Raw genomic sequence first — 20590 nt, forward strand, 5'->3', positions numbered from 1 at the left:
CCAAGCAGCAATTGATGAAAGCATAGTGGATTTTTAATGCTTAAAAAAGGACATCATCCTTAGATTGTGTACAAATATGAAAATAGATCCAGAATTGATTTTTAAATGTTAACACATTGACTAATGAAATATGTTTATATAAACTTTATTTATGAAATTTAAACCAATGAACCCAGTTTATTGTTCATTGTATTTAAAATTTACTTTTCATATATATGTCTTAGTATTTTTTTTTTTACTAAGATTGCTATAAGCAAATAGCATTATATTCAAATAACAGATTCAACAGATTCAGGCTAAGTCTGGTCTATAAACACAGATGGAACCTTGTACCCAGAAGGTAATAAACAAGGACCTACTGGGAAAAATGGAAACATTCATTCCAGAGAGAGTGAATCTCTCAGAACAAACAAAATCCCAACCACTGTGTGATTACAACTGCCAGTAAATACCATACAGAAATTATCAATCTAGTGAAATAGGTAGCAAACAAAGAAAATTTTTAAAAAGTCTGTTCCTAATTATTTAAACATCTGTGTAAAAAAAAATATACTTTTAATAAAGCATATATACAAATTGAAACTTAGCATTTGCAAGAAGGGATTTTTTAAATGAACTGAAGTTTAACCCGCTCACCACTCAGGGAATCCCCATCATTTGTGAGGATTACGTTAAATACATGGTACTATTTATCATGAATTAAATTATCTTAAATTAAAGAAAACCCAGTTCTTTATTTGGTCTATACCCAATATCTAATCCCTAAATCAAGATTATTGGCAGAATTTTTTACCTTCGTTCCTTTTCCCCTTCCTTCCTTCTTAAATATAGAACTAGGCTATTTCTATTGATTATTTAAGAAAAATCCTTGTGTTCTGCAGACAATTTTCATATCTTATGAAAAGGAAAACACTCTAGTTCATTGAGTAGAGTAAGATACAATCATATTCCACATAATATCCTTTATTTGAATAACAGACTTGGTTCTACAAATCTTAATCAGAAAGAGATTATGTAGAGCTCAATGTAACACAGGAAAAAAATTATAGGTATTCCTAGAAAGTTCAATAATGACCTGTTATGCTATAAATAAAGAAAAAAGGTCAAATTAAAACTCAAAACTTATTAATAAGTATGCCCTAAAATGTACTTAGCCATTTGATGTATATGAGTGTATCTACACATGATATTTCCATTTAGATTCAATTGTGTTAGACAATGATTTGGTTGTCTTTGTTTAGTTTTATTTCTGCACTAAATACATAATCCTCAGATCTGTGAGTGTCCCAATTTTAGTCTAAAATAAAACACAATATCTAAAAATATAATATAAAATATTGTACATGTACTAATACTAGTTATAGTCTATATAGCTTAGTTATTATGTTCAACTCTCTTATCATCCTTAAGCTTCTTTAAATCCAATATTCATTTATTTTTGTTTAATGTTTTTAATGTTTATTATTTATTCTTGAGAGAGACAGAAACAGAGACAGAGTACGCATAGGGGAGGGGCAGAGAGAAACACACAGAATCCAAAGCAGGCTCCAGGCTCTGAGCTGTCATCCCAGAGCCTGACACAGAGCTTGAACTCACAAGCTGCAAGATCATGACCTAAGTCAAAGTCTGAGGAGCAACCGACAGAGCCACCCTCTTACAGCAATACAATTCAAGGAGACTAAAAATTAAACATTAAAAACTATCATCTAACTATATGCAAACAACTCAAATGTCTGTAGATACATTTAAAAGCCGCTATTTGCAAAGACAGTTACCAATTGTACTACTGAATGTGTACAAAGAACAGTGACCAGAGAATTTATTTTAAAAGTATACACAATTCAGGACACCTGGGTGGCTCAGTCGGTTAAGCATCTGACTTCGGCTCAGGTCATGATCTCCCGGTTTGTGGGTTCTAGCCCCGTGTTGGCCTCTGTGCTGACAGCTAGCTCAAAGCCTGGAGCCTGCTTCAGATTCTCCCTCTCTCTTTGACCCTCCCCTGTTCATGCTGTCTCTCTCTCTCAGAAATAAATAAAGCTTTAAAAAAATTAAAAAAATAAAAGAGTACACAATTCAATATGAAAAATTAAGGTATATTTAAGCAAATATTAAATAAGTATGAATATACAACTTACACTTACATTTTATATCTGTGTGCTATAATATATGTTTATATTTTATTTAAATATTATAAATATAATATACACATTTAATTTTAAAAATACATAAACCAGTATAAAAGGCAAATGTATTCCATCTCTTATCTTCTTGACACACATCTTGGGAGAATTTCTTGTTTTATAGTGTGTGAAAGAAGTTACTGGATTTCTGCTTCTAGCCATAGTGGAGTAACTGAAAATTTACCATACCCTCACAACATTTTTGAGAATAACAGAATACTAAACAATACATAAGGCAACTGTTTTCAAACATTGCCAAGCAGTTAAAAGGGAATTTTGATCCCTGAAAGAAGGAAAATAAATAAGATGGGCTCTGTGATATCTTCAGCTTTCTGCCTGGAGGCACGTTCTGGATCATACTTAAAGGAGAAGCAACTTACGCAGATAACAGTGGTCCTATTGAGTTAGGGAAACAAGGTCAGAGATCATAGGGCCTGAAGTGCTAACATTTGCAGACAGACTACCAGAGAGGAGGCAGCAAAGGCAAAAAACAAATAAACAAACAAACCCTCCATAAACCTGCAGAGGTATCTCCTTGGCTCTACTGATTAATACTAAGTCACAAGCAAACTCCTCAAAGCCTTGCAAATAAATACCAGAAGTACTGTAAGCTGATCTACTTCCACAACACACATAGGAATTGGAGATATTCAAGTTCCTGTCAGCGAATGGAAAGCCTTCACTGAATATCAAAGGTATTCATCAGAAATTTCAGAAATATAGTGCCATAGTACTAGGGCTAGTCTATCCCTAACAAACCTTAAAGAAAAAAATAAACCTCAAAAGGAACAAGCCGATCTACAAATATTTTAACTGTGCGCAAGAATAGTATCCAACATTTATATCCAGTAATGAACAATGTTAAATTCACAGTGTCCGCATCCATGAAAAAACTGATAGGCTAAGAAACAGGAAAATGTAACCCATAATCAAGAGAAAAAATTTAACTCAGAATCAATAAAGAAGATATATCATATATACACAATGGAATATTATTCAGCCATGAGAAGAAAGAAATGAAATCTTGCCATTTGTAACAACATAAATGGAACTTGAGGCATTATGTGCTAAGTGAAATAAATCAAACAGAGAAAGACAAGGACCCTATAATCTCTCTTATATGTAGAATCTAAAAAAACAAAAAATCACAAACAAACAAGCAAAAACAAAAACAATCAAACCTATAGATCCAGAGAACAGATTGGTTACCAGAGGGGGTGAGGGATAGGTAAAATGAGTGAAGGGATTAAAAATAAATTTCTAGTTATTAAAATAAATAAGTAAATAAATAAATAAGGATGTAATGTACAGCAGGGTGACTGTAGCTAATAATACTATATTATATATTTGAAAGTTGCTAGAAAAGTAAATCTTTAAAAAAGTTCTCATTACAAGAAAAAAATTCTGTAACTATATGTGGTGATAGATATTAACTAGGCTCAGCTGTATGCTCTTTACTTTTTTTAATGTTTATTTATTTTTGAGAGAGAGAGACAGCATGAGCAAGGGAGAGGCAGAGAGAGAGAGACACAGAATCCAAAGCAGGCTTCAGGCTCTGAGCTGTCAGCACAGAGCCTGGCGCCAAACTCAAACTCACGAGTTGTGAGAGCATGACCTGAGCCAAAGTCAGATATTTAACCAACTGAGTCACCCTGGTGCCCCATCAACTCTAAAGAAAACACACTTAAAATATAAAGACACAGGTAAACAAAAATGGTGGAAAAAGATGTACATACAACCACTAATTATGAGAAAATGTAAAGCAGTTTACATTTTATAGTATTGATTTCAAAGAAGACTTTAGGACAAGAACTATTACCAGAGACAAAGTAAATACCACAATCCTAAGTGTGTAGACCCTCAATTACAGAGCAATTACATCAAACAAAAGCTGACAAAACCTAAAGAAAAAATAGACAAATTCATAAGACAAATTTACAGTTATAGTTAGCAATTAACACTCCTCTGTGTTTCATAGAATAAGTAGACAGAAAATCAGTAGAGATATAAAAGACTTGAACTATACTATCAACTAACTTGACATACTGGAAATTGAAGAATACCAGCAGAATACACATTATTTTCTAGTATATGTGGGACATTCACTAAGATAGACCATCTGTTGAACTACAAGTCCTCAAGACAGACACATTCTGGACCAAAAAGAAATCTTAATGCATGTAAAGTATTGAGTCATACAAAGTATATCTTTGACCACAAGAGAAATCAGAAACAGAAAGAAAGGAAGAAAAGAAAGAAAGGGGGCGCCGGGTGGCTCAGTTGGATAAACATCTGATTTCTGGCTCAGGTCATGATCTCATGATTTGTGGGTTCAGACCCCACATCGGACTCTGTGCTGACAGCTTGGGGTCTGGATCCTGCCTCGGATTCTGTGTCTTCCTTTCACCATCTCTCCCTGCCCCTCTTCTGCTCATACTCTCTCTCTCAAAAATAAATAAACATTAAAGAAAAAAGAAAGGAAAGGAAAGGAAAGGAAAGGAAAGGAAGGAAGAAAAGAAAGAGTGATAGATATTTGGAAAATAGGTAACACACTTGAAAATAACCTATGGTTCAAAGAAAAAAAATCACATGAGAAACTGGGAAATAGTTTAACTAAATGAAAATGAAAATAAAATGTATCAAAATGTGTAAGAGACAGCTCAAACAGTGCTCAGAGAGAAATGTGTACTTTAAGTGTTTTTTTTATTTTTTTAAGTTTATTTATTTATTTAGAGAGAGAGCATGAGTTGGGGGAAAGGCAGAGAGAGGGAGAGAGAGAGACTCCCAAGCATTCTCAACTCTGTGCTAAGCCCGATGTGGGGCTCAAACTATCCCACGACTATAAGAAAATCCAGAGTCAGACATATGATTGAGCTACCCAGGCATCCCTAAGTGTTTATATTTAAAAAGAAAGGTCTAAAAATCAAAGATCTAAGCTTCTGTTTTAAGATAAACATAATAAACATATAAGTAGAAGAAATATAAGAGATAAGAGCAAAAGTGAATAAAATAGAAATCATACATTAGAGAAAAGTAATGGTAGTATATTCTGGCTCTTTAAAAGATCAATAAAGGGGCGCCTGGGTGGCTCAGTCGGTTAAGCGTCCAACTTCGGCTCAGGTCATGATCTCACAATTCGTGGTTCGTGCTCTGTGTCAGCTGTGCTGACAGCTCAGAGCCTGGAGCCTATTTCCAGTTCTGTGTCTCTCTCTCTCTGACCCTCCTCTGTTCATGCTCTCTCTCTCTCTTTCTCTCTCTCTCTCTGTGTCTCTCAGAAATAAATAAAATATTTTTTAAAAAATTTTAAATGATCAATAAAATTGATAATTTTCCTATTAGACTGATAAGACAGAAGACATCAGTTAACAATGTCTTATATGTCTTTGGAAGAAAAGATATTATATCCATTATAAAGATATTAAAAGAATAATAAAATATGATTATGAAATACTTTATAATAAGTATGACAATTTAGATATAATAGAAAAGCTGTTTGAGTGAAACAAATTACCAAAACTGAAACAAAAAAATCCTGAGCCATACAATAAAAGTTGATAAATTGTATTTCATCAAAATGAGTACTTCAGCTTTTTAAAAGTCACTGTTAAGAAAAGGAACAGACAAATGATAGACTAGAAGAAAATACTCTCAATACTTAGACCAAAAAAAAAAGAAAAGAAAAAATTTGTAATGGAGTATATCAAGAATTCTTCCAGCTCTGTGATAAAAGACAATTCAATTTTAAAAGAAGCAAAAGATTTAAACAGATATTTCACAAAAGAAAATAAAGGAATGGGCAAGAATTGCAGGAAATGATGTCATTAGTCATCAGGAAATGTAAACGAAAACTCTAATGAGATATTACATGCCCACTACAAGGTTAAAATGAAAGACTGGCAGTACCAACTGTTGATTTGGGAACAACTGATTCTGTCATATATTGCTGTAGGGAGTATAAATTGACACAGGTTTGAGAAACAGTCGAGTGGTTTCTTATAAAGGTAAACATACCACACAATTCCACTCCTAGGTGTTTGGAAGGGAAATGGAAATATATGCCCACGCAAAGACTTGTACACAGATGTTCAGGGCAGTTTTACTCATAATAACCAAAAATTAGAAGCAGTGAGCTGTGAACAGAAGAGATGAACTGAACTGGTAGAGCCATGGGATGCAAACTGCACAGTGATTAAAAAATAAAAAAGAAAGAAGGAAAAGAACAAATTATTGATATATACAACAAGATTCATTTCAAAAACATGCTGAACAAAAGAAGTCGACACAAATGTACACATTATGATTCCACCTCTAAGGACCTAGGAAATGCAAACTAATCTTTAATGATATACATTGGAACTTGGTGGTTGTCTAGGTTCTGAAGTGAGTATGCAGGCAGCCAATGAACACTAGGGAATCTTTTGGGGTAGTAGAAATGTTCTATATCTTGATTGTGTTTATAGCAGCATATACATTGGTCAAAATTAATTGGTCTGTACAATTAACACCTACTTATCGTATATAAATTACACACCTATAACATCTAACTTTTTAGGTTAAAACTTTTTAAAGGTTTGTGTATTAGGTAGAAAACACATGGATTGATTCTATCGGCACATTTCAGCTAAGGCTTAACGACCTACTAACATTCGTTTGGTTAGCATATCAAATTTGGGGTGTGGTGTGCTGAAGGAGGTTTTAAGATATACCTGTTTTGTTTCTATAATATCCAAAATTAAAACAAGGCATCTGGTGAAACTACAACTATCTATTGAGGAAAGCTAAATAAAATGTTGAGTTGAAGAGAAATGCCTTTATATAGCCTACCATCTTACTTTTGACTCATATGCCAATTTATAGGCAGACTAAATAATGTATAAAGAATATAACTATGTTGTGCTACTCTCTTTGCTTATGGGTCCAATTGCTCCTAAAAAAATTTAGAAAAAATAATTTGTCCCTTCATTATAATTTAAAAAGCCATCACAGAATTTCCTAAGAGAAATACAGGTTATTCATATATACAAATACATGCTTATAAGCTAGATTTTGCCATCTTGTCAATGAATGGAAATACCTATGTATGACCCAGGCTAATATTTTGGTTCATTTTCATAGCAGTGTGGAGATAAAGCCGCAATGTAGAACTGAAACCATAGTATGTATTACAAACAAAGAATGTTTTCTCTGACTCGCCTCAAAGTAGTTATGTGGTTTAGGTAAAATAATTGGCATTGAGTATGCACTCTCTGATTAAATCAAGTGAACTTTATCCATGCAACTATAACTATTTCCTGAGAAAATTATAGATATTTGGAGACGCAATAGCATGCATAAAATTTCCAACACTACAATTAGGAAGAGTTAAAAAACATTTTTCACATGAATCTCCTTGGATCACAGGAATGAGTTTCAGGCAAGTATTGCTAACTCTCTTCTTAATCAACTATTCATTTACTCAAATTAGGTTTGAGTCTTTTTCTGTGGAAGATCCAATCTAAACAACTTGTGTACATTACGGAGAATTACTCTCTTTCACACATCCCAAATCAGCCTCACTATAGATCTCCCCAACTTGCATCCCTTTAAATAGATAAAAACAAAGGGCCATTCCTCTCTCTATGACATACTCTGACTTGAAACATCTATGGTACACAAGGCCATATGAACCAAGAGACGAAGATCAGATAGAAAAGAAAGCAAATGACCAAGAAGATAAGTTGCTTTTAAATCCTTAACCTGAATTTAGTCAACATCTACTTCAAAAATGATTGAAGGGTTTATAGAAGTGATGGTTTGTAAAGTGTGTCGGGGGTGGGGGGAGGGATGCTTGTTGAGTACAGTTGAATCAAACCCTTTGATCATTTTTTACCACCTGCTCTGGGTATTGCAAGTTCCAGTGCCTTAAACATACTCTGCCCTCTTTCTGCATTCTGACACATGCCCAAAGATCAGAATACAGACCCTGCATCATGATTTGACTTTGTATACAGAATATAGTGCTCTTTTAGGATTATTAGAAACAATACAAACATAAAAGGAAAGAGAAGATACTCAAAAAGCTTATTTTAAATCATAAAGATTTAACCCAGAAAACACTTAAAAGGGTGTTCTACTTAAGTACTGGAATATATAGCAAGGGTTCTCATTGAAGTTTTTTCTTCTCACAGATAAAAGGGAAATATATATTCTTTTTTTTTTTTACAAAAATAAAATGATAAACTCATATTCTAAGCCAGGGATATCTGTTTCTCATGTAAAAATACGTAAAAATGAATTTTAATAGGTTAAATATTGTATACAAATAAAGTATTTGTTCCTTAAAGCAATATATCATGCCTTAGCAAAACCAAAGTATTCAAGATAACCTTGAGGTTTATAATAGAATTTTAATATTAAAAGGTTTGGTTTGAGTATGAGAGGCTGAGATGTCACAATTTAAAAATAACCATTTTAATTCCAGCTCCAGAAAACATATCTGTGGTAACTCTGTGCCATATATTCTATTGCACTACAAAGAAAATGTTTATTTTAAAGGCATTTATCTCTTTAGTCAATATTCCCGATCATAGGTTGATAATGTAAACAATCTGAGTTTATATCCTAATTTAGAATCCATGGTGAATTTGGAGACATTTCCTCCCCAGATTTATCATCAAAATTATAAAATTTACAATAGTATTGGCTTAACTTGATTTTTTCCCCTTTGGCCAGTGGTAAGTCCTTACAAGTGGACTGAGATAATAAAAAATCTACAAACTTGAGATTCTGACAAGATATAAGAATGTCCAAGTGCAGTCTTCCCCATAACTTTGTTTTTTATCCAATCCAGCACTAATGTATGCAAGCATTTTTGGAAATGTATCTGCAATTATCCAAAGACTGTACTCGGGAACTGCCAGGTACCACATGCAGATGCTTCGAGTAAAAGAGTTCATTCGCTTTCACCAAATCCCCAACCCTCTGAGGCAACGGCTTGAAGAATATTTCCAGCATGCGTGGACATACACCAATGGCATTGACATGAACATGGTATGTATTTCTGTTTTCCAAAATGGAAGTACCTCAGGCATTATAGCTACAGTTCAAATGGGAAATCCAGTCTCACCAGCTTTGAACCCCTTGCTTTTGTTTTCCTCTCGGATGTTTATTTTCTCCCCTGGAGATAGTGTCTCATTCTCAATTCATGGCATTGCATGGTGCTATATCTAGTTATATTGTGTGGCAAAGGCATTATAACATGATGCAAACTGATATAACTGTGTAGTAGAGTTCCCACTTCTGGTTAGAGAGAACATTACTAACAGGATTCGGGCTTTCACCACTTGTCCTAGCTGCCAGCACCCCAAAAAATAGTTGGACCCATGTGTATTAAGATTTGACAAGTAAATAGTAGCAACCACTCTGATGCCCCCAAACAGAAATCCAAACTTAACATTCCTTTAAAAAAATAAATAAATAAAATAAAAAAACAGGACATTTTGAGGATTTGTGGGAGAGGTCAGGGAACTTAAGCATGCCATAAGCATTTTATGATTGGAAGTTTCATGTTTCTGTTAAGGACGAATTTTTCTATATTTACAACAACTAACTATGTGCCCTTTTACTGTACCTGGTTTAATGCATCTTTCCTTTCAAGGGGAAATATGGATTTCTTCATAACTTTTAAGCAAATTCAACATCAACAATCACTTTTCATAATTCCTCCCACTTCTATCAATGTTTAAAAATCAACATAATTAATGACATGACCATGGCCTAAAAAGCTCGTTTTATTATTAGGTGAATTGCACACATTGTTTTGACCTGTTTCATTATAGACACTGATTCCTAAAGATAAATTATGTGACACACCCAAATTCTATGGCATATCACAGATCTATTAAGAAAGATTAAAAATATGATGCTCTCCCATGTGCCAACTCCTCCACTGGGCGAGGACCCTGTTTCTAAGAATTCTTCAGAAAATCAAACCACTCACATTTAATGACATGAACAGCATAACACAACTTTTGCATAAGTGAGCCAATTCAATTTACTTTAACATTTTTATTTGACTGGTAATATTCTGACAAAAAAGCAAAGGTCCAAAATGAGCAGTCAAAGGGCAGAAAGCATTGCAAATTATTCCCCGATTTGAAAGCCATGTAAGGATAAGTATATTAAAGCCGCATGTGATTTATTTGACTGAGAAGTAAGGACATGCCGTTATAAAAATTTTCATCTGATAAGCTAATCAATTAGCACATTTCTTATAAAAGCATAAGTGAATTACACGAGTTATTTCTAATTATCCCAAAGTTACTTGTGAAAATTCATTTGATAAATTTATATCACTATGATATAACTTAAATTTCCTAAGAAAGCACCTACAGATTGATCACGTCTATATTTCCATCTGTATTATTGTTGAACAAAGATATCAGCATTCAGAAACTATTGGGGATTCTGTTGTTCCATATTACCAGATTATTTCACTAACAGTAATAAAACAATTAGATATTGTATATTCCCTCTCCATATAACTAGTTTTGTGACCATTTTTGTGATAAAGTCTATTTTTTGACAACTATTTAGCTTTCATTGTTTGACTCGATTACCTATGAATATGGTTTATATACCACTTGCCTATTTACAATGTACTTATGAAAGATTTATCTCTTTCCTGTCTGCTTCACACCTTAATACATGGAATCACAACACCCACCGGTAAGAACAGGAGGTATTTATATCCAATTTAATTCTCGTGTAAATTGTGGAGCACACCCTTGTTATCTGTCAGGTTTAGAGCTTGTTCAATGATTTCCAATGTTAGTTCTGATCTTTTTTGCATGATGTAGCAAAGGAAATACATAGCAAGGACCTGGAGAAGATAACCTGGAAGAGGCCAAGTATAGAATAGAAATCCTTAACTTTAACAAGAACTTGACCTCTAGTAATATTTAGATACAGTTTCCCCCTCCCCACAAAAAGTCACTTATCTGCTCCTTCCTCCACTCTGATAAAGGTTATGGGTATACGGTTTGCATTAGATAATTGTCATAAAGAAAATGTCATTCTCTTTCATCATCCTCTATTTTCATGATGTAGGTGCTTTACTTCCCTCCTGTCTGCATGCCTGTATTACATGATCCTGGAGTGTGTGAGCTCGAAACCATGTGCCACTGAGTCTTGCATGTGGTTTTGAGAGCTTGACTTTGCACGAACTTCTTGTTTGTACACAGTGTCTACATTTCTCATCTTGTGACTGCAAAGTGAGTAAAAAATCAAAGTGCGAGATAACTGAAAACTCAGCAAATGGAAGATGCCTGCTTACTATGCACGATGTGCAAAAACCAAACACAGTTAGTGAAAAGTAATTGTACTCTTAGACTACTGAGAGGTTAAAAAAAATTGAAGTAGATTTTTTTTACCTCTAAAACCACATTCTTATAATCCCTGTGTCTTTTTAGTTTATTGTTAACTAAATAGTAATTTAATGATAATTTAAAGTGATTTAAATTTATATATTGTGAAACATAAAAGTACATCAAACTATTGTCTTTTACATCAACATTTCATGTTATTTCATTTAAGTATAACCTTAAATATAGTTTCTTGTGAAACATTTCAGGTCATTTTTTTTACTGTTCAACCATGTCAAAATGACGCACAAGGTTTCCAATCACACAGTACTAACTGACTCAAAATTATTTTTCGTAACCCAAAGCATTTGATTCCTTGATAGAATTCAAAACATAGGAAAGAATATACCTAAAATATGCAGCCATATTTTTTATTCCCTGGATCTCTTGCTTTTTGTGAAATTGCTATTGTCAAAATGTTCCAGAACCAAAAGTATTCTGGGGACATTTATAGGCTCCCTTTCAATTGAACCAAATTGTTCAGAGTACAAAAGAAAAAGAGTCAAGATAATGAAATTAGAGAAAGGATAGTGTTCTTTTATATTTGATGTCAAGCTTAGGAATAATGAAAACTCTCTCTAAAATGTCTATAAGTCAATTCTGAAAAACCCTCTCCCTTGGAATCCCCCAAAATTTGACTAGTTAGGAAGGAGGAGATACTTTCTCAGATTAAGATTGAAGGTATCTCAAGGATTTTCCCAACACAAAAGCTGTCCTCTGACCCAGCCTGAAAATTTCTAACAGTATCCAATATTGATTTTAGTTACAACATTGGCAAGAACCAAAAATCATCTTCCATGTCAATATAGAGTCAAATCTCTTCATGTTACACACAAAGCCTGGCTGAATGAAGAGCCCCAATCACCAGGCTCTATACATCATCCTGGACAGAGAGAAAGAAATCATTTGTGACAGAAACGACTTCATAATTTAAAATTATATTGACATAGAAGAAGATCGTTCATGAACATTTAAGGAAGAATTTTACCTCTTATCCTAAAAATGTCTCCCTAGTTATGCCTAATAATATTAAAAATTAAGAATAGGAATTCAGAAGACCTAAATACCAGCTCTTCAGTTTGCCACTAATCTTGGACAAGTCACTTAACCTCTCTGCAATTTCATTAAACTTGTCACTGCCAAATGTTTTAAAGCAACAGAACTCAAATATGCTAAAGAGATAGAACAATTATTATGGGAATTTTTCTGCTTAAAGATGGAGATTCTAACCTACCAGCTGCCTACTTTCTTGCTCTTTGTAGTGAGCTTCTGTCTCTTTTATGGTGAATTGTTGATGACAGAGAACAGAAGGTAACCATTTCGGTCAACACTAGGACAGGAATTGAGGCTCATACGTGGGGAAGCACAAGAAAGAATTAAGGCAGGTAGTCCAGAAACAATTTTATTTAATTCAGGAAGAAAGAGAACAAGTGACATTGTTTTCATCCTGAGGTATTAATGGAGAAATTTTTGAGAAACAGACATAGAAAGAGGTTGGAATAAGAACCTAGGAAGAGGGATGAGTATTTCATCAGGGTAGATAGACAAGTTTTCCCTTAAGACAGGCAGGAACAAAAAGAGAAAGGGTAAAGACACTGGCTTTGGAGTAAAGGAGAAAACTCAATGGCACTAGCACTACATAATCTAATCTCCTTGGTTAAGTAGAGGGTAGATTAAGTTCTCAGAAAGGAGGAAGTATAAACTAGGAGAAGGCTGGAAAGGGGGAGAACATTAGAGATTTCATTCGAGAGTTAACCGAGTAGGCGAAGAATGCTTAGAACCACAATAGAACTCTGAGTGACAAAGCATTCAGTTTTAAGGGCCCAGACAAAGAAAGCCAATCAAAATGAGGAAAAAAGAATAAATAATAAGCATGTTGTTTAGTAGAAACTCTTACTCCTTGGAGTTGATGTGATGCCTAAGAAGCATCTCAATGCAAATCTGATTTCCTTTCCTTCTATGGCTCTTTTCCAGCTCCTTTGCTATCCATCAGAGAATCATTTGCTAACTCTATCTACTGACCTTAAGTACTAACAACTACCTACCTACTACTACTATTTACTACTGACTACTACCTACTTAGTTACTAACTACAAACACTGACTATTTCTGCATCCACGATCTAACTCTACACCGTCAAACACTTTTTTGTACCCATTCTGTACACTAACTGAAATGACTTCATCTATGCCTGACCTTTACATACATCTCCTCCACTCATGGATTATTTTGATACACCGTAGTGAAAGGTAATGATGAGCTCTTACAGTCATGTGCAAGTCAGCAACTCACATACAAACAGTCCTTGTGACATTAAACCCCATTGGAAATATAAAGCAAAATATACAGAATAGCGTGGCTTGTTTTTATCATATTGTTTTCATCCCTTTTTAACTTTTCCTAAAGATCCTTTATTTAGTCAAGTTGATAAATATGATCAATGAAAAACCTTTGATTCTTTAGTCATGAAGCTTAATAAAATGATTAAATATATGGTGGCCTCATACTTGCCCCTCTAGTAGGCAAGGATTCTGTTTCCAAGAAGTCTTCAGAGAAGAAAATCACTTACACTTAAAGATACCAATACCACAACACAATTTTTACATATGTGTATAATTGCATGGATATTTTTTTGTTCGATGAATAATTCTACAAAAATCCATAGGTTTAAAATCAGCATCAGGCTGCAAAAATCATTGCAGATATTGCCGAATTTGAAAGACATGTTGCTTCTCTACACAGAATAGAGAGTAAATTCACACATTTGAAAATGGGGCATGGTGACTGGCAAAAACCTGCATTTATTTTATTTTTATATTTATTTTATTTTTTTATTCTCAAGTTAGTTAACATACAGTAAAGTCTTGGCTTCAGCAGTAGAATCCAGTGATTCATCACTTACAACACCCAGGGCTCATCCCAAACAGGACTGGTGACATCTTTTAGTTTTCTGTAAAGAAATACCTAGTTACTATTTAGAAGTTGTATTAAAATAGTTGTCTACAATGCAGTATAGAAGATGTTTTCATCTGCCTGGTGATTAGGTAACAGGAACAGCTTGGCTCTACAGAAACTATGTAGGCAGTAAAAATTCTCACTAGCAAGAAATCTACTACTAGCACACATAATGTAGTAGCAGTACCTAGCATAGCCAGTACCTGAACAACATGTGCTTAAGAAAGGGCAAGGTGCATGTCCTTCCTATTTTTTACCAAGCTACTTACCCTAAAGTCTCAAAAATAGTACAGAGAACAGTTAAGTACCATCTGGAGCCCTGACATGCACAAGAGAAAGGTTCAGACAGGCATCTGGTATTTTCGTAGCACAAATGGTATGTGCTCAATTATGCTTCACAAATGATTATGGTCACTTCAGCCTTGTCTCCAACCATTATCAAGAAGGAGTTATTTACAGCGGGCGCCATGCTATTTCTGTGCGAAGGGAGTTCTTAACAGTGGGGTCTTAGCTTCAGTGATCCCTGAGCCACAGGAAATGACAGTGTGGCCTGGGGCTTTGAGCACAAAAAAGAGTCATTGCAAAAACACCACACTGAGGCAGTGAACACACTGCAGTTCTTCCATTCATTAGTAATGCTCCTCTTTCAGTAATAGGATAGTGGAAGTAATGCATCTAATTTTTTTAACTCTTTAAAATAATGGTATTGGGGTGCCTGGGTGGCTCAGTCGGTTAAGCGTCCAACTTCGGCTCGGGTCATGATCTCATGGTTCGTGGGTTTGAGCCCCACATCAGGCTCTGTGCTGACAGCTAGCTCAGAGCCTGGAGCCTGTTTTAGATTCTGTATCTCCCTCTCTCTCTGACCCTCCCCTGCTCACACTCTCTCTCTCTCTTTCTCTCTTTCTCTCTCTCCCTCTCTCTCTCTCAGAAATAAATAAAACATTAAAAAAAAATAATGGTACTATTCAAACAGGACTCTAGAGCGCAGCTTCTCATGCTGGAGGATATGATGTGTTTCCAAATACTTTCTCTGGAGTCATAGAAGCACAGGAATAATTCAAACTCCATTCAGTTTAAGATCACTTACTACTCAACACAGATTTAGCCTATAATAAAAATAATACACAGACACATCAAAATTTAGCTTTAAAACACTCTGTAAATATGACTTTTAAGTCCCTTTTAATTCAGATATCAGAGTAATTCAGCATATATCAAACTTAATGAAATCAAGCCATTCACAATTTCTCACAAAATGAAAGTCCAGTATTTTCTTTAGTGGGAAATTATCTGAGACATTACAGGGACCTGGAAATTTATATTGAAATGGATATGTAAGTAGTCTACCTACTATGTCAGAGGGTTTTTTTTTAATTTTTAATGTTTTTTATTTATTTCTGAAAGAGAGAGAGACAGCGTGAGCAGGGGAGGGTCAGAGATAGAGGGAGACACAGAATCTGAAGAGAAGCTCCAGGCTCTGAGCTGGTTGTCAGCACAGAGCCTGACAAGGGGCTCGAACCCATGAACCGCGAGATCATGACCTGAGCTGAAGTCGGATGCTCAACCGACTGAGCCACCCAGGCCCCCCTGTCAGAGTTTTTTTTTAAATCAGTTTTTAGGGGTGAAAATAAGCAAGAGTAAGTTCATCCAGTTCAGTTGTTCTTATAGTCTTAAGGCAGTAGTACTCAAGGAATTTACATATTTTTTATTGCTTTCTTGATTTAGACATATTGCTATTTATGGGGATGAGTGTGAGTGGAAAAAATATATAAGCATTTCCTCTTTCATAGCAGCTGTTCCTTAAAAACCTCTTTTTTGTTTGCATCTTGGGCTCCTATTAGTCAGGTGGGTCACCCCCAAAAGTCTATGCTCAATTTATATTTCAACCGATAAGAATCATTCTTATTCAGGGACCAGCACATCAGATAGTATATTCTCATACTCTGGAGCTATACTAAATCATTTATATAAGTGCTGCAGTTCATTTTTTTTTTCCCACTCCACTGGTAATCTTGGATCAGAATGCTCTATAACACCACAGAACTGAAACATAGCAGCAGCTAGGAACACCTACAAGGATGAGAAGATAAGTCAAAGATTCATTCCACATAGGTATAATTATTGTATTTGAATCAGAGAGTTCCACTTGTACCCCCCATCTTGTTCTTTGTTTTTCTTTTTTTGGTTTGTGTATTTATTTTGAGAGAGAGACAGCACGCACAACACACAAGCAGAGGGAGGACAGGGAGAGGGGAGAGACACAGAATCCCAAGCAGTCTCTGGTGCTATAAGCACAGAGCTGGTGGCACGGCTCCATCTCACGAACTGTGAGATCATGATGTGAGCCGAAACCAATCCCTATGTGTGGATGCCAGGAGACTGGGGTATTAGTCTTATTTTTTTAAGATGGATGCTTTAGCCTAGAATCTAACTCAAATTTTGTCTGCCTTATTCTATGACCAGTGCCTAATATTGAACAATAGACACTAACACTGAGGTCAGAGCATTATAATAAAGCATGCATGGTTAATAAAGATGTTTCGTCTATAAATTAACTATACTTAGCATTTTTGCATAGTTTTTAATAACCATTTTTTATAAGAAATCTCTGAATTATAGATAATAATGTTTTGTCTGTCATCTATATTACAATTTGTTTCCACTCTCTTTTCAACATATTGGTTTTGTTAAAAATATCTTTTGGATACAAGTGTTTTTTAAAAATGTCTATTTTATTGTTATTTTTTTTTTTTACTATGGTCCAGTTAGTCAACTTATATAGTTCTAAGATCTTGTCCTGATTTTCAGAGGTCCTATTAAAGGTATTGATTATACAAGTAGTGTCCCTGATTTACTTACACGTTTTATTATGTGATTAGAAAGAAAATTCTGTACTCTGTTTGAAATGTAGTTTTGTAAACTATTTTCTTTACATGATTAGAAGATAGTGCTGGTAGAATATAAATAAGTCGTTATTTTTCTGTTGATTCAAAATATCATCTTATTTATACATTAAATTGTCAGATACAATTAGTATACATACGTTTGCTTTCAAATTGGCTCTATTCGCTCATTCATATGGCAATATAATAATGATGTGTACTTAGTGACCTTATACTATGCTTTAACATCTGGTGAAGTAGATCAACCCTAACTAATCTTGTTTTTCTTATTTTCCCTGGCTACTTGAGCATACTTATTCTTCCAGATAAGATATATGATTATTTTCATTCAATAACAACAAGGCTGTATTGACTTTTGAGATAATCCAAAGATCAGATTGTCAGATCTGTCTAATGAGAGTCACAAATTGTAACCAATATCAAGATTTGCCAACAATGTCAAGAATGTATGTAATTTGGGGCTCCTGGGTGGTTCAGTCATTTGAACATCTGACTCTTGATTTCAGCTCAGGTCATGATCTCACAGTTTGTGAGTCGAGCCCCACATCAGGCTCTGTGCTGACAGCACAGAGACCCTCTCTCTAAAAATATGTAAATAAACATTAAAAAAAGAATGTATGTAATCTAAGGCATAAGCAAAACATGGAAATACTTCTTTGCCCTATTAGTATGCATTCTGGCTCGGGTGTAACATGGCAGGTCTTTATACAGTGTATATAATGGCATAGCACTTAAGCAGAATGAAACTCCCAATCATTAAACTTCTATATTTTATAGTCTGGAAGTTACACAGCCTACATGACATTTTCCAAAAAGCCGTGTCCTATAGTTTGTTTACCATAAGCAATTTAGATCACATACATCCTGCTAAAAACATTCCATAGATAGCAAGTACCCCACACCCTTCGTGTGTTTGCCAGGAGCTGGTCACTCCTATTTTGTCATTAGCTGGTCACTTTTCTTTCCTGGTGTTCCTTAGGAAACAAAGAAAATAAATTGTAAAACTGCTGCCAACCCTTTCTTTCCTATGAATATTATATTAATTTTTACATAATTCTGAAGTTCACATATTAAGTTCTCATCCTTACTGCACATTAAAATCATCTGAAATGTGTCAAATTTCAGTGCTTCCAGATTCACTCTACAATAATTAAATCAGAATTGCTTCCAGTGAAGTCTGAGGATCAGTACTTCTTAATATGTAGCCAGGATTGAGAACCACTGGTTTAAGTCTTTAAAAATAAAATCTCAGGGCGCCTGGGTGGCTCAGTCGGTTAAGCGTCCAACTTCGGCTCGGGTCATGATCTCACGGTTTGTGGGTTAGAGTCCCGCATCAGGCTCTGTGCTGACAGCTCAAAGCCTGGAGCCTGCTTCAGATTCTGTATCTCCCTCTCTCTGACTCTCCCCTGCTCATGCTGTCTCCTTCTCTCTCAGAAATAAAAAAAACGTTAAAAAAATTTTTGTTAATAAAAATAAAACCTCCTTGGGGCACCTGGGTGTCCCAGTCGGTTAAACATCCTACTTGGCTCAGGTCATGATCTCATGGTTTGTGAGTTCGAGCCCCATGTCAGGCTCTGTGCTGACAGCTCAAAGCCTGAATCCCACTTTGAATTCTGTGTCTCCCTTTCTCTCTGCTCCATGTACTCACGCTCTGTATCTCTCTCCTTCAAAAGTAAATATTCAAAAAATGTTTTAATAAATAAAACCTCCTTCAATAAAATTTTATGATTTTCTTCTTAGAAACTCTTATCTTTGTTATTAAATTTATCCTTAAACTTTGTAGAGCATAGTCAGTTAAACAAATGACATATATTACACATTTTCATTTTTACCTGCTTATAGATAAGAGAGAGTCAAACTCTCTTCTTTATAGCCAGCTAGTAAATTTCCTGCCTTGTTTTGATAGGGCTTTTTCTTAGTTTAATGTAATTTGGTTTGGTTAGGGGTTTTGGAGGATTTTCCTTGAGCATTTACATTTGGATATTCTAGGTGTGCAGTCATATCATCATCACAAAGAAAGAAATTCATTCTCTCTTTTTGAATACTACATATTATGATTTTTAGTTCACTAGATCTCCCAAAATAATTTTGAATAGTAATAGCTGACTTCAATGAAAATAACTTCACCATTAAGACTAATACTTTTAAAATAGCTTTGCATTCCTGAAGTACATGCTACTTGGTCATTGAATTTTTTGTTCTTTGTTGATTGCTGGTTAGTAAATTATTTAGAATTTGCCTCTATTTTATGATGATATTGGCATTATCTTATATGCTCTTTTAATATTAGAAAGAAATCATCTGTAAACCCATGTGGTCCTGGAGGTTTTCATAATAGGTCTTTAATCAACATTCCTACTCTACTGGGTAATTATTTACTCTGTTTCTTCTTTGGCCAGTATGGTAATGTTTGTTTTGTGAAGAATTCATCCATTTCATCTATGCTTTCAAAGTTGTTGTAAAATTACATGTAGGATTCTCTTCGAACTCAATCTTTTCTGTATCAGCAGGTGCGTCTGCTTTCTCATTCCTCAACTTGTATGTTTTGTTCTCTCTGCTTTACTTTAGTGGGCTTTTGAAAGATTTATAAATTTTATTGGAGTTTGTTTACGGAACTAGATTTTGCATTAATTTATACTTGCCACTATTTTTTTTATTGCTAGAGTTTACCCTCACAATTCTCCCTTTTTGATATTCTCCATGTATTTCTGATTTTCTGGTCATGTTTTAATAATTTTTAAAACTTTTTGGATTATAGTCAGAGTTAATGGACTATATAACATTTCTACTTTTATAAATGTTTATGTACCTACACTTAATGTAAAAACAATCTGTAGTTGCAATTTTTAAGATGACTCATCTTTTATTAAGTTTTTCCAAAGCATTTAGCTTTTTATTTTCATGGGGGTGGGGGGGGAGGGCATCTGCTCTCTTTTTTTACACATATTTTATTATTTTATTCACAGCATGATTAAATTATGTAATTCCACTAACAAGTACAGCTGGCATAAATAGATTTCAGAACATACACAGCTGGTTTAAAAGTCAGTTGGCAGAAGTAGAAATGTGTAGAACAATATCTGAAACATTTATAGTGCTGAGATAGCAAGAATCAATACATTTTACAGAAGAGGAATCTGATAGGTGGAGG

At 34.5% G+C, this 20590-nt stretch overlaps 1 protein-coding gene and 1 long non-coding RNA gene across 3 annotated transcripts in view; one reads left to right on the forward strand and one right to left on the reverse strand.

Annotated features, from left to right (window-relative positions):
* The window catches only part of KCNH7 (potassium voltage-gated channel subfamily H member 7), a 479156-nt gene that overhangs the window by 418051 nt on the left and 40515 nt on the right, over positions 1-20590 (forward strand). The window contains exon 9 of the mRNA XM_077760989.1: positions 9010-9209. Within this exon, the coding sequence (XP_077617115.1) occupies positions 9010-9209 (200 nt within the window). The remainder of the gene's footprint in view (positions 1-9009; positions 9210-20590) is intronic.
* Positions 14424-20590, reverse strand: part of LOC144229046 (uncharacterized) — a 31613-nt gene continuing 25446 nt past the window's right edge. For both annotated transcript variants that reach the window (XR_013334339.1, XR_013334338.1), the window contains one exon: positions 14424-14531. This is a non-coding gene — a long non-coding RNA (uncharacterized LOC144229046). The remainder of the gene's footprint in view (positions 14532-20590) is intronic.

Source organism: Crocuta crocuta, unplaced genomic scaffold (genome assembly GCF_008692635.1).
Source record: "Crocuta crocuta isolate KB4526 unplaced genomic scaffold, BGI_CrCroc_1.0 scaffold153, whole genome shotgun sequence".
NCBI classification, from domain to species: Eukaryota; Metazoa; Chordata; class Mammalia; order Carnivora; family Hyaenidae; genus Crocuta; species Crocuta crocuta.